This window comes from Rhipicephalus microplus, chromosome 4 (genome assembly GCF_043290135.1).
Source record: "Rhipicephalus microplus isolate Deutch F79 chromosome 4, USDA_Rmic, whole genome shotgun sequence".
In the NCBI taxonomy this organism is placed as follows: Eukaryota; Metazoa; Arthropoda; class Arachnida; order Ixodida; family Ixodidae; genus Rhipicephalus; species Rhipicephalus microplus.
Window position 1 is genome coordinate 61,392,130 of NC_134703.1, and position 15,198 is coordinate 61,407,327.

At 41.4% G+C, this 15,198-nt stretch overlaps 1 protein-coding gene across 5 annotated transcripts in view; it reads left to right on the plus strand.

The window, feature by feature from the left end:
* Positions 1-15,198, plus strand: part of LOC119172038 (kinesin-like protein KIF20B) — a 42,491-nt gene that overhangs the window by 26,030 nt on the left and 1,263 nt on the right. For 4 of the 5 annotated variants that reach the window (XM_075892844.1, XM_075892846.1, XM_075892845.1 and 1 more), the window contains 4 exons: positions 4,315-4,489; positions 6,267-6,394; positions 11,234-11,522; positions 14,939-15,059. In XM_075892844.1, coding sequence (XP_075748959.1) covers positions 4,315-4,489; positions 6,267-6,394; positions 11,234-11,522; positions 14,939-15,028 — 682 coding nt within the window. In that variant the 3' untranslated portion in view covers positions 15,029-15,059. The remainder of the gene's footprint in view (positions 1-4,314; positions 4,490-6,266; positions 6,395-11,233; positions 11,523-14,938; positions 15,060-15,198) is intronic. The other variant, XM_075892847.1, reaches the window with a different exon arrangement.

The following is a 15,198-nucleotide window of genomic DNA, read 5'->3' on the forward strand; positions in this document are numbered from 1 at the left end:
TACCGTGACCTAAATATAAACAGCCCGGACAACATCGCTATATCGTTCGATGGCACATGGATGACGCGCGGCCACTCGTCTCATATCGGCGTCGGCACCGTAATTGAGCTCTACACAGGATTTGTGCTCGATTATGTAGTGCTCAGCAATTTCTGTGCTGGGTGCGCACGGGCACCAAAAGAAGTTGACCCTGCCTACCAGGCTTGGAAGGAGGCACACGCATGCCAGAAAAACACGGACAAAAAAGCTGGGGAGATGGAGGTGGAAGCGGCACTGATCCTCTTCCAAAGATCGCTGCAGAAGCATAAGCTGCGGTACACGACCTTGTTGTCGGATGGTGACAGCCGCGCTTACCTTGCTCTTCAAGATGCGAAAGTCTATGGATACATACCCGTGGACAAGGAAGATTGTGTTAACCACATTCACAAGAGAATGGGCACAGCACTGCGAAATCTAGTTTCCAAGCAGAAGTCCTCTGGTACAGAGAGTCTCGGTGGGAAAGGAAAGCTGACTGGTGAGCTTATCACCAAGCTCAGCAGCTACTATGGCTGGGCCTTGAAATCGCACAAAGGTGATGTCAAGGCCATGCATAAAGCAGTCATGGCCACATACTACCACATCACCTCAAACGATGTCACTTCTAACCACACTCTCTGTCCAGAGGGCCCAGATTCATGGTGCCGCCAAAACGCAGCAAAGGCCAAAGGTGAGCCTGCTCCAAAACACCGCCACAATCTGCCACCCCATGTATGTGAGGCGCTTCTTCCAGTTTACAGACGTTTGTCTGATGAATCGCTTCTTCGGCGATGCCTAAGAGGGAAGACCCAAAATAACAACGAGTGTCTCCACTCAATTATTTGGGCACTGGCGCCGAAGGAGAAACATGCATCATTGTTTGCTGTGCAAGCTGCTGTGGCAGAGGCTGTAATGAAGTTCAATTCTGGGTATGAAAAAGCTTCTACAGCCATACTTCAAGAACTTCAGCTAAACCCTGGCCAACAGTTGACCAAGCGCATGAGTGAAAAAGATCGCCACCGTGCTGAAGCATGCGCACGCAAGCATGCTTCTGCAGAAAACTTGCAGCGTGTGCTACGAAAACAACACCGAAATGACTCTAAACAGACAGACTATGTTCCTGGAGGGTACTGATGCTAGGCCATTTGTGAACATTGTAAATAGTTTGTGATTTTCTGTATTAAATATGAGCCTATTTTGTTTTTTGACGTTTTCTCAGAATGTCATTTTCGATGTTTTTGAAACTTGCCAAAGCGATATCTTGGTCTTGAGGTCACATAGAGCCACAATTCTTGTGGTGGCATGTAGCTACATATGTCTCCTACACAAATGTAGGAACAGATTTTTCAATCTAGTCTTTCTAAATTTTTATTCTTGGTACTAATTTAATCGCTTGATAGAGATATCTGGAGATTAAACTTCAAATTGCTATAAAATTGGTAATACTTGTAATATTAAAAAAGTAATCCTACATTTGTGTTAATTACACTTCATAGTATCTAGCCATATGTCAATATTAATATTCTGGCCAATAATTGCCTTTCCATTGTTCTGATAAACAATATAGGATTAATTTTAATTATCTCTGCAACTGGCCAACCAATTTCAAAAGCAATTATATTTTTGAAATCAGCTTGAAAAACTCTGTCTGGGTTACAATTTTCATTGAATTTGGTCAAGAAATATAAAAAAAAAATTTAAAACCCTCTTCCCCCCTTAAAGGGACACCAAGGCAAAAAAAAAAAAAAAAAGAATTACCTTCAACTGGTCAGTTATACTTTAAAGACTTTAGTGAAGTCTGTTGAACCACCTTGGAGTCATTAATAGATAAAAAAAAATCTGTCGACAAGTATCGTTTCCAGATTTACCACAAACCTCGAACGGTGACATCATGAATTTAAGTGTTCATTTTTTGGCCACATTAGCTCAGCAAAATTTTCTTGTACTCAGTATGTCAAATCTCTGGCTCTTTCAGGAGACAATGTACTTCATTTTTACAGATTAGGAACTGCGTAAATGGTAGACACTGTTCATATCTACGATGTCACAGCAGATGGTGTGTTTGGGGTCAAGAGAAAATAATTTACTCGTACAAAAAAAAAAAAATTTTTTTTGCAGATGTTAGGCAGTTTTTGAAATGAGAAGCAGCTCCATTTTGCATTTCTGGTTTTTCTAGGACAATGTATTCGTCCAAACTCTCCAATTTGTCTGGATGCACTCGTGTTGCACTCTTTGTAATTTTAAGCCCTGTCAGGGCTTGAACAATTGTCCTATATTATTTGTGATGCCGTAAATGTAGCAGGTGGTATATGTAGTGTGCCCATCCCAAAAGAATTGAGAACATCAGTATCTTCAGCACAGAACCAACACCGTGCATTTCTGGAAATTCTGGAAAAGCAGGAGAATGAAAACCAGGAAAATAGAAATGTTGCATTGAGGAGGATATCGAAATGTTTACAAAAAAGGAAAAGAAGCTAGAAGCCACTGTTAAGGAATTAACAAATACAGCATATGCAGAAAAGGCAAAGACAGTGACTTGACATGCATCACCAAGTCACAGCTTTAGGAAGACGGTCAAGGCCAAGCTGCAGGAGATAGGCAATATTTATATGAAAATTGAGGAAAAGCAACTTGCATAATAATTGTTTCATAGTTATGCTTATCTGAATGAAAGTTTGCAACTTATCACACTGAAAGTTATCACCTATGCAGCTTTAAAAAACTATGATGAAAGCTTTCTAGGCAGAAAATGTCATTGGAGCTATGTTTTTGACGTTTGCTCCAATTATGGTACCTTTTTTCAATGAATTTGTTATTTCGAGCATTTATATTCTCTTGATTACGTGTCAATCGGGTTTATAACAGACGGTGTGTTCTTCGAAATTTTGCACACGTAGCCTTGAAAGTCCTTGAATTTCGGTCATGTGAATGAGCATGAACCTTGTGGTAATTGTTAGATTCCGAAGACATTGTTCTTACTGTTATCATACTATTGCTATATTATTATGAAATATAATAACTGCACATGTGACACCTAGAACGAGAGCTTAATGTATAAATAGGCTGCATTCTTCCTTTTATTTTCTTAAAGGAATTCTAAACCACGTTTTCAAGTAACCATCTAATGACCTCAGTATTGAGAGTTTATGGCCTCGTAAATCGACTTCTTCACGAATTTTTTAAATCTCTAGAGAAAGAGCAGAGTTAGCGTGACTGTTGTACGCTTAAGGACTTTCATCTGAAGCTTTAATAAGCATGCTGGAAGCTTCACAGAGATGGGTGACACGGGGGGAAGGGGCTGCATCAGTACGTGTGATGACCAAGTTTCTCTCTGTCAGGATTCCTTTGTGCACCAGTGTTTCTACTGTGTAATTTTATTTATTTATTTACTTATTTATTTATTTATTCACAATACTTCACAGGCTCCTTATAAAAGCATTGTTTAAGGGGGGGCAATACATGGTAAAATATGACGTGTGATAAATACAGAAAAAGATGAAATCTAAATTATACAGTCTAAAAAGTGCACTGTGATGTAAGCGAGTGCCAAAAAAAGGAAGAGTAACCCCCAGGTAGAAAAACTAAACAAAGGAAGAGCGTGCACGAAACACGAACTTAATTAACATAGACAGTCACTGATTGAAAAATGAAGCAAATTTAGCAGCATTTACAATACTACAATGTGACATACTACAATGTTACACAATTTAAAACATATAAGATAACACATCTAGAAAGAACTAAATGAGAAATAGCTACGTAAGCTTGAAATGTTCGAGTAGGCGGTCGTGAAAGGCTTTGTGATTTGTTATAGAAGTGATATCGCCAGGAAGATCGTTTCAAAGTTAGCAAGTCGTAGATCTCGGTGTCGGCCCGTGGCAATACCCTGTGGCAAGAAGTGTACGCAATCTGTTTGCTGATAGTAACCGATGGATGACGTATCGAACGCAGCAATCTGCTGTTTGATGTCATGCAGCCTGCCCACCGAAGTTAAAACGGGCCTTCTGTATGAGAGAGGGCCCTTGAGAAAATGGTAACGTCACGCTCCACTTGCAAACTGAATAAGCAATGCACGATCACAAAGTTTGGCTGCACTGTTCATTGCAAAGTTTGCCGTTTGCGGAATGATTTCTCACAAAGCCCGAGGGGTGGCTCAGGGCTCCGTCAATAATGTTTTCACAAGATTCCACATAATGCAAGGTCATGTGGGGTTAGTGTGCAAATGCTGAACACCTATTGTTCTAGTTGCCCTGGCTTTTTAGCAGCTTCTCGCGTGAACATTGAACGATTGTCTTGCAGCTGGGAACGGAAGATGGTTGCTGCACACAAAGCCGAAGTCGGTGACTATGAGGACATCGTGAAAAGCTTGGAGAAGTCTCTCCACACCCAGCGTGAACGATTAAATCATGAGATGGCCGTCCGCATTGAGAATGCTTGTGAAATCACACGGCTTCAGATGAACAAAGAGTTGAAGGTGATCATGCCGTGTTTTTTTGAACATCTCTTTGCATTATCCAAACACTGTACACGGCTTGAATTGTCAATGCAATGCATGTTAAAAGTTTGTCACTCATTTACATCTGCTAGTGTAAACCTGTAGGCCATACTTTTTATTAGTCCAATTTTTCATCTACAAGCAATTTCAATATTGAGAGTTGAGTTTGCTGTTGATCTGTGGTCATTATTTTGTTTGCCAGCATTTGGCCACCATTCTTTCAAGTTCAATGAGTTAACATCTGGACCATGAAATAATCTTGCCCAAAAGATTATAGCCTATATTTTGGTGTTCCTTGCTGAAGTCCTGGGGTAAATGCACTATGTATTAATTAGCTGGGACTCCAGATTCATAACATTTCACAAATAAACTAGTCCATATTGTTTCACTCATGACTATTCTAAGCAATTTGAATCTAAATTAGGAGAGGTATTAAGAAGGTATGCATGATTCACATGTAAAACAAATTAAGCAGAATGCAATTTTTGACCATGCTAAGCATGTCTGCACCATTGTAAACACTCCATAAGTTGGGTTGGTTAGTTGCAGTTTTGAACATAAACATACCTGCCAACTCTCCCGAATTGTTCAGAAGACTCCAGAATTTTGACCCAATCTCCTAATTGTATGACTTCTGTCTCGAATCTCCCAAAAAGTGGCAGCAACAGCAGAGGCATTTTTTAAAATTCATGTGCATATGTCGGCTTTTTCTGCTGTGACAGTTGCAGTACTGCAGAAGAGCACTTGTCACAAAATTTTAGTTCACTGTAACCATACCGCTAAGCATGTACCACACATCTGGGCGAAGGCCGGTGGCCGCGGGACATAGGCTGCTGACCCGCAGGTCGCGGGTTCGAATCCCGGCTGCGGTGGCTGCGTTTCCGATGGAGGCGGAAATGTTGTAGGCCCGTGTGCTCAGATTTGGGTGCACGCTAAAGAACCCCAGGTGGTCGAAATTTCCGGAGCCCTCCACTATACAGCGTCTCTCATTATCATATGGTGGTTTTGGGACGTTAAACCCCACATATCACATATCAAGACCTATAGATACGCTGCCAGCCTAAGCATCTTTGTGTTAAGTGGTTGGGGGGGGGTTGCATATTTTCCAGAGTTCAGTGGGAAAGTCGGTGGTGATGTCAACAGCAAGGAAGTAGTACTTTCAAGCATTTCTCGACTCATACACAGCCGAGTTTTCGTGCTTCGCGATTTCGCAGAAAAGTGACAAGTGCGGATTTTGTACCACCTGCATCTGTGATGCAAGAGTTTCGAACGGTGGCAAGTCGGTCTTAAAATGCACATCACTTCACAGGAGCATCAGAACTACAGCCGAATTGTGGAAGAGCAGGGTAACATCGGATGTTTCTTTCAAAAGAGCTGCCAAGGCAGTGCGATCCGTGCAGAATGCTTATTCATGGGAATTCTTTTGAACTCGACTTGCTGCTAAGCGTTACTGATCACGTAGGACTGTTGTTTCGGAAAACGTTCACGAAGATGCGAAGCAGTAAAGGTGCGGACGTACTAAAACGATGCCATCGTCGAGAAAATAGCTGCAGATGCCGCTCTTAAACGCCGTGCTTCGCAATAGCAGCAGACGGAAGCAACAACAATGGGTCTCAAACGCCTCAGTTTGAGTGATTTTCAATATGCATGAATTCAATAAGTACGAAATCATTTTATTTTGCAAAGCCGAACCGTTTAGGTGTTTGCAAACTGAATTGAGTTCCCCTCCGCATTATTTATTTATTTTTTGTTGAAGGCTGAGCGAAACTCTGTTATGGAACTTCTTGAAAGCCTTGAGAAAGCGAACGACCGGATTACCGAACTTGAGAAGGCGCTCACTGAACGGAGAACTGCTCGGGATGACTCAACAACTGAAGATGGCTGGTAAGTGCGACCCATCTGGATTGTCATTCTGGGGCTTCTGTGACCCATTTGTTGGTTGATTACATGTAAGAGCTAAACTTTAGTTCAGTGGGGTTGTCTTTCATAGCTGCAGTTTTTTTTTAGTTTTTTATCATTTGAAGAGAAGCAATTTAGTATTGAGTGGTGTTGGCTACTAGTGTTTGTCACCTGGCAACAGCCCAATTCTAACAAAATCCAGTGTATTACGGAAAGTTGAAAAAGCTGAAGAACTGCCGCATTGTTTGCAAAGCACAGGTGCTATTCATAACTTTCACATTATGTGCTGCCACTTATGATAGCAATTCGGAAAAGTGGGGCGTGAAAAATCAATATTGACCGCCTCTCTCAATCAAATATACCTTTGAAATGCTTAAGCCTTTCAAAACCCTTTATTAAGTGGGCCATTTTGAGATTGCTAGGGTGCTGGAGTTGAAGATGGTTACAGGGGTGGCGCTAGGGGTGAGTATGGGGAAGGAGAGCTCCAGACCCCTCCTACCCCGTTTTCCTCCAAGAAAGAGGTAACGTCAGTCAGAACACAAGGGCTAAGTTCCCCCCCCCCTGCCCCCCCCTGAAGGAATTTGCTTATCGTGGGTTCTCCCCCCCCCCCTCTCGTTAAAATACTCCTGGTGCTGCCCCTGTTTGGTTAGTGTGCACATAAACTGAGACCTCAATAGTACGAGCTTGAATATAACGAAACATTGGTTACAACAAAGTCAATGAAAAATAGTATTGCACTAGATAGTATTAGGAATAACCTTGATAACGAATTTTGGGATAAAACAAACTTTATTTCTTTTAATGTGCAACTTTGCTTTATTAAAAGTTGTGCAAATGCCTTATCCTCGGCTAGAATGACCGCACATCCAGTGACTTAGAGGACTGCTCCGCATTGATGGCTGTTGTCTTGCATCTCTCTAGACACTCAAAAATCTTGAAAAATGAACTGAAGTTTACACTTTGTTACTATTGTGTTACTATATTTCAGCAGTGCTTTAAGTTCAGCTACATCTGGCCACCCTGTTTCAGGACATGTTGGGTGCAAGCATTTTGTGCTTAACGTCGTGCACTTAAAGTTCTCAGCAAGTGTTTTGGGTGCCAGCTATAGAAGTGACATTTAGACAAGAATTGCACCATTAGGTAAAAGAAGCAACGTTGAGCACTCCTGATGCTTTTGATCAGTAACTTGTGAAAACTAAGCCACAGCTGCTTGCTGTGCACCTATAGATTAGTTGGCGAATCTTTATGCTGATGTTGATAACTTCATTTAGTGTTGAGTGTTATTAAAGTGCTGTGTAAAGTAACCAGTTGATACACATGCGCATTTAGACGTAAATTTGTATCCTTTACTCTGTATATGTTTTTTAAGATGACAAAATATTGCATCACGAGTTGAAAAAAAAAATGCCGGTTTCTTATTGGGCTGTGTCGATTCCAAGTACAGTCAGCGTGTCCCACATTTCAATAGTCGGAAGGTGGGCATACTATCCACAGTCGATGCTTGACGTTAATGGTCTTTGTTCAAACTGTAATTGGAAAGCCTAGAGTAAATTGGATAGTTTGTGTGCCATGCCTGTCTTGCTTTCACCTGTGCTCAGATTGCGGTCAGTGTGCTTGTAATTTTATTGTGCCACATGAATGTGAGCCACTAATTATCTTTGACGCATGGTGCAAAGGTACAATAAAACAGTTGAGTTTTGACACAAATAACCAAATAAAAAATTAGAAATAATTAAACCAAATAAAAAATTAGAAAAAATAACCAGAGTAAAGGTGTACAATTTTCAGGCCGCAGATGATACCTCAATTCTTGATTACTTAGAAATGGCTTTTGACGCTATCCCGCCTACAGATGATGTAAATGACCTCTGGAAATACTTTAAGAAGGTAGTAAACGACTGTTTGTCACGTTTCGTTCCCCAAAGAGAAAAGAGAACTGCAAAAGCTAACCCATGGATTACCAGAAGTATCATTCACCTAAAACGACGACTATGTCGCGCCCGTCAGAAAATACCAAGAAACTCGTCTGTTATTGCTCACATTAGTGCTCAGGTACGAAGAGAAGTCGAACAATCTAAAAGTAATTTTCTAACTAATATATTGTCTGAATACATATCCAACTTTCCCCAGAAATTTTGGCGGTACCTGTCTAGTTCGCAGTCTGAAATAACTGGGCTTTCTATAGACGGGACCTCCTATAGCGAACAGATTCAGATTGCCGAAGCACTCAATCATTACTTCAGTACTGTTTTTTCTCCAAGTATTGATCATTCAAAAAAAAGGCTGTACGTTCGATGATACTAGTTCCAATTTTCTTACTGTATCTAAAGAGGGCGTAATGGCATTACTGCTTGAATTGGATCATAAAAAATCACCTGGTCCGGATATGATTCTCAACGAATTTTTGAGGCGCTACTCTGATTGGGTTTCTAGTTTCTTAGTTAAAATTTTTAATTTATCTTTGTGTACTGCCGCTGTTCCGATTGATTGGTTATTAGCAAGAGTTGCACCCATTTTCAAAGCTGGTGACCGCCTTAATGTTTGTAATTACCGTCCAATTTCTATCACATGCACGGCGTGCAAAGTAATAGAATATATAATTTCAAAATATATATTTCAATATATAGAAAACAATAATCTGTTTTATAATAAGCAACACGGTTTTAGAAAAGGCCTTTCAACCGTCACTCAGCTTTTTGAATCTGTTCATGCTTTCGCTACAGCGATAAACTCAAAAGAACAAGTCGATGTCATAGCAATTGATTTCTCTAAGGCCTTTGATAGAGTATGTCACCAGAAACTTATTCAAAAAATGTTAATACTTGGTATTGATCCCGCAATTGTAAGATGGGTTGAAGCGTACTTGCGCAATAGGTTGCAGTTTGTTGAAATAAGTGGCGCACGTTCTTCTCTTTTACGCGTATCCTCAGGTGTGCCACAAGGCTCCGTGTTGGGACCTCTACTTTTTTTAATTTATGTGAATGATATTGCAACGGTTGTGCCTCCTTTTGTTGATGTAAGGTTATATGCAGATGATTGTTTCTTGTTTTGTCATGTGAAAAGTGTTTCTGATCAAATGCTCCTCAATGATGCTCTTCGATGTATTTACAACTGGTGTGAAAAATGGGACATGAAAATTAATTTTGATAAAACTGTTTGCATGACAATTTCAAATAAAAAATCCCCCCTTAACTATAAAAACACAATAAACAATAGAGAAATTAAGAGTTCTAATAAGTTTAAGTACTTAAGTGTTACTATATCCAGCAGTTTAAAGTGGGACAAGCATATTGACAACATTACAGGACTGGGGAAGCGAAAGCTGGGTTTTCTGAGAAGGAAACTCCGTAATGCAACGTCCTCTGTTAAATTGTTGGCGTATAAGACTATTGTTAGACCAACGCTGGAGTGCGCAGCTATCATCTGGGATCCGCATACTAAAACTGAAATTAACAAACTTGAACGAGTACAAAGATTGGCCGCGAGGTTTATTTATTCAAATTGCATGAGAACACAGTCTGTATCACTTTTGCTTGCTAGGGCTGACCTTCAATCGTTAGCTACACGTAGAAAAATAGCTCGCTTAAAATTTATTTATGACCTGTATTATAAGAACTACAAGCTGGATCCCAGTGTATACCTGCGCCCCCCAGGACGAGTGTCGGCTCGTACCAATCACTCATTTTCTGTCCAAGCTTATGTACCGCGGGTGGATGTATTTAAGTTTTCGTTTCTGGTACGATCTATTGTTGACTGGAATGCGCTTCCTCCCGAGGTACTTACAGGATGTAGATCCTCACAGGATTTTCAACGACGGCTGGACTTGTTCTTTGCCTAACATTGTTTGTGTATTGTTCACCTGTTCACCTCCCACCCCTGCTACAGCCCGCAAGGGCTAGCAGTATTGTAAATAAATAAATAATAAATAAATAAATAAATAAATAAATAAATAATGGTGCAAAGGTATAATAAAACGGCTGACCAGGTTTGTGCATTTCAAATAAGCATAATGTACAGGCCATGCTGTGATGATCGATTTTGCCTCTGCCTCTTTCTGTAGGGGCAAAGGGTGAACATTACTGACTGGTTGCTGCGGAGAAGGAAGCTAGGCAGGACTTTGTTCTCTGCAGCAACTGTGGCACAATTTTTTCAGTCATGAAAAACCAACTAGCCCAATACCTTGCTTTGTGAACATTACCCAATTTGAATAGGACTGCCGTTCTTCTAGGAAGGGCCGCTGTCTCTAAGCTACCTTCTAGAAAGCGTGAAGGGCAGCCAATCTCTGTGCCAGCACTTGGATGTTGTAAATGCAAAAATACACAAGACATGCCTCTGCTCATGTGGGGCATGTACAGTAGAGCGGCTTGTGCAAACATAAGGTTTTATGGAGGATGAGTTGATATTCTTGGAAACCATTTGCAGCGATGTCACAGTGCACTTATTTGAGATCATCGACATTGTCTTCTGGTACTGTCTATATCTATCTGGTTCTGTGCCTAAAAGAATATGACCATTACTATCTTTAAAAGCAAGTGCAGATTCACTATCTTAAAAGCAAGTGCCTATGTGTGGACCTTGTATGCATACAAGAGGTTGAAGTTTCCAGGTAGTGTGCAAAAGAGAACTTGCCATTTTCCTCCTCATTGGTTGATTGTAAATTTCTTTCTTGAGAAAAAAAAAATGAATCACGAGATACCACTAGATAGAAGCAAGCTAATGGATGACTCTACCATCACTTTGCATTGCTTGCTTGTGGTAGCTGTGGGTTTTGACGAATGGTTGAACAACCCTGCATGTTTCTGTAATGTTTCACTTTTTTTGCAGTGAGGAGTTGCAGCATGTTGACATCGCAGCAGTGGAAGCAAAGGAGGAAAAGCAGAGTCACCTGCAACAGGCTTTGAAGTCCGCCGTTGAGCATGTTGAAGATGAGGGTGCCGACGAAAACTGCCCGCGCCGCTCAACGCGAAGTACTCGGCGTGCTATTCGAGCCACGTGGTCGATGGCCACGTCAGGAGCACCATCCGAGCTATCGGACAGCTTTGCCCACTTCAAGGCTCTGCGCCGCACCACAAGTTGTGTGAAGAAGTCAGTTTTGACCCCAGATGATGCACTGGTGAGCAGCTGCCCTGTTTTGGTTTGTCACCGACTTTAAAAAAAACTGAAGCTTATAAAAAAAAACATACACCGATGCCTAAAGCTCGCCGTAACAGGAAAGTTTGAATATTTGTAATGTTAAACTTTGAACAACATGAGCTGTTCAAAGCCAGTCACGGCCATCGTGACTGGCTTGGCGTTGTGGGAAGTTGCAAAATGAAATGAAAAGAAACAAAAAAGGTCTCGCACCACGTAAGTATTTAGCACATTGAATTCATTGCACATAGGAAGGAGTACTAAATAATCTCAAGTCTTGTAAAAGGCTTTGCGGTGAGGGCATATTTCGGGAGTGGAGTTGCGGTAAAAGCTTCCTTATCCAAGGAAACTTTTCACATCGTGACGTAATTCGGCAAAAATATAGGAGCTCGCCCAGACTCACTCAAAAAATATATTTCGCTTTGAGGGCTCACTCACTCTCATCAAATGTTTCATCCGGACTTAGGCGGACTCAACTCATCAACATATTAATCAGCCATGCTCACTCAGACTTAGACTTCGGTTTGACCTCAGTAAGCGAGTCTGAGTGAATCCACTCATAAGTTCATGAGATAAAAGTGATTTTTTGTTTGTGTCCATGCCCTTGAACGCCAATATTATATCTGACATAATCTGTGCTCTCCTATATGCCTCTTGATCTTGTACTTTCAAGTACTGGTTATCAATACTTTCAATCCAGTAAGGACATTTTTTATGAAATACGCCACTCACAAGAAACATGCCAAACTTCCTGTGAAAGATTTTATAAGGAAAAGTCTTGGCTTACCCCCCCCCCCCCCCCCCCCCCCAGCTCAAGCCTCTTGTAGGGGTGACACATGAGCACTTGTCCATTGAGATCTGTATGAATAGACTTGAGTGTAAAACGTGATTCGATATAAGGCTGATGGTAATGCTAAAGATGAGTAGATAATACCACAGGTTGGCACTAAGAGATGGAGCTCACTGAGACTCGCTCAAGAATGTTTTGCACTTGGGGCTCACTTGGACTCTGAATCGGCAATATTTTTGCCAACCGAGACTCACTCGGACTGGCTACATGTTTCCTTCACCAAACCCGCTCGGACTCGCTCGCAGCCCGATACGAGTTCGAGTATGAGTGAATCGACTCCTAAACTTATAAGTTAGCTTACCGACTTATGCATCGTGGACGTTTTGTGCCTTTAGTTAAAACAATCTTGGGAGACACCAAACCAGTAATTAAAGGTGCACATGTAGTGCTAAGAGATTTTGTACGACAAACTGAATGTACTAATGCTGTTTGATTTGGCACTCTTCAGTATTTTCTAATAAAAAATTTGAGCTGTGTTGTACCTTGCATAATCAAAGTTGCAAGATCAAAAAAGAAATAATTCAAATGTACAATGAAATTCTCCCCATATAGTGTATGAAACTTTGTGCATGCTAACTGCAATGGGCTCCCCCTTTTTTTCAACCAGGAAACATTTTAGGGCCTTTTTGTTGTGCCTCCAATCAAATAGTGTGAAAATGTAGCACTTAGCTTGTTATATTTGATACTGCCAGAAACTTCTATATGGTTTTCAGACCTAGTGTAAGTTTGAAATTTACTGTAGCATCGTAGAAGAAAATGTCAGCTTTGATTATTGCACAAATCATACCCAAAAGCCTTAAAGTTTTTTGCTATTCAATAATTATAACTTGAGGCAGTGCATTAGATTGTGCTACGGTTGCAGGCAAAAACAAACACTGGTTGTTGAAGTTTAGTGGGAAGCCCCCCAAAGTGGGAAAGGTTAGTGTCAACACAAAATGGCACTTTTCATCGAGGCAACGTCATTAGTGTTGGATCAAACTGGCAAGATTTCTGAGTTGATGTTCTTGAAAGATAAGTGCTTCTGTTGGCTATGACTTTCTTCAGTCTAGCCTGTGTCACAGTTACAACAAAATTGCTACTGTTTTTAACGTTGGTGGTTGATTTGTGAGCTCGTAGACATGAGCTCACAACAGCTTTTGAATTATAGCATTCTCAGCGAATTTATTGCCACTAAACTTCGTAACGGTATTTGGAAAGCATACATGCACATATCTAGGTGAAAACTTTTGTTGGCATATTTGTCCCGTTGTAGCTCTTCTTTTTCGCCACTGTAATTCTCCACACACAAGACACAAACGGCAAGCTCGAAATCCTATAATAAACAAGCGTAGCTCTGCTATAACAAACGCCAAAGTCCACAGGAGCGGAGGGAACCCGCTCTTGCATGATTGAACTTTTTAATGGACTTTGTTCAGTTCCACTGGTCTTTGACATTTGTGGTAGCAGAGCCATGTTTATTTTTACAGGGAAAGCTTTCGTGAGATCACGGCAAGGAAGCCATAGTTGTCCACCGTTACCGCTATCGGCGAAATACAAAAAAAAGATTTAATTAAGAACAAATATCTGGAATGGGGCAGTATTCGAACTTGGGTTCTCTCGATAGAAGCCCACTATTTTACCACGAAACCATGCCGGTGCTCAAAACTCCTGTGCACTTAAAGGAACTGCGTTAACATACGCAAGGTAGCATGGTAGAAGAGTAAAATAACAATGTGGTGTCGCAGAATACGAATTGTGTAACCAGGCGTCGCACAATATAAATTGGTTGACCAGTGGGTCGTTAAGTGCTTCCAACTTATTATAAAGGGCTCGGCCGTAATTCTTCACTGTTATCAGCCACCGAATCAATTATTGTAATGGTGGGTACCTTGCAAGCATACTTGTAATTAGTAGCAACTGATTCTAGAAATGGTGCAATTTCGGCTTTCGCTGTGACTGTGCCGCTTGTTCTGCACAGGCCTGGCTTTTTTTTTATTCACTGAAAGAAATTGCTAAGCGAATTTCGGGTCTATTCTTTTTATTCCGCTGCGAGAGAAAAGGGCCGCCAAAGTGAACAAGCAGGCAATTCAAGTCTAGATGTACGACTTAATATGCCCATGCAACAACAACACTGGAATGCTGGCACAGTGTTGCAGCGCCACCACAGACACGTGCATTTGTCCAAGGGTGGTTCTTAAGCACCTGTGGGGCAAGCCTCGCTGCCACTCGCAGTGTCCCTCTTCATGTGATGCAGTGATGTTGTTGCGGAGCACTCGGGCCTTCGCTCATTTAGGCGTTCTGCCACAACGCCGCTCTCTTCTCCACCTCGCTATGCTACAGTATGCTATTGTAGCTTGGCGTAAACTGCCCAAGACTACATGAGAAACTTCTAACAGCTCTGCTACAAAACCTTGCCTCCTACATAACTTGGCTCGTGCAAAGATGTTTGAGCCACAAGAATGGGCTGATCATATTCTAAAGCTCAAATGGCACAGACAGCATACACTGAGGTGCATCTCTTCGAGAAAGATGCGCTAGTATTTTATGTGCATTCGATTCTTCCTGCCCAGGAGGAGGAGCAGCAGCAGCATGACCACCGTGCTGTCCTTGCTGATGGCAACGCTGAATCGTCGCCACTTAAACGCCTTGCAACTTCGTAGCTGGCAGGCTGTCTGGGGGCACGAGTGGCAGGTGAAAAATTTTGCAAGTTACTTTCGAAGCTTTTTCTTAAAGGAGCAATGTCACTTATACAGTACTAGTGCACATTAGAGGCCTTCGTCTTGAACAGTGAAAGACTGAACATATTCACATTAACTTGAAAAAGAATTCT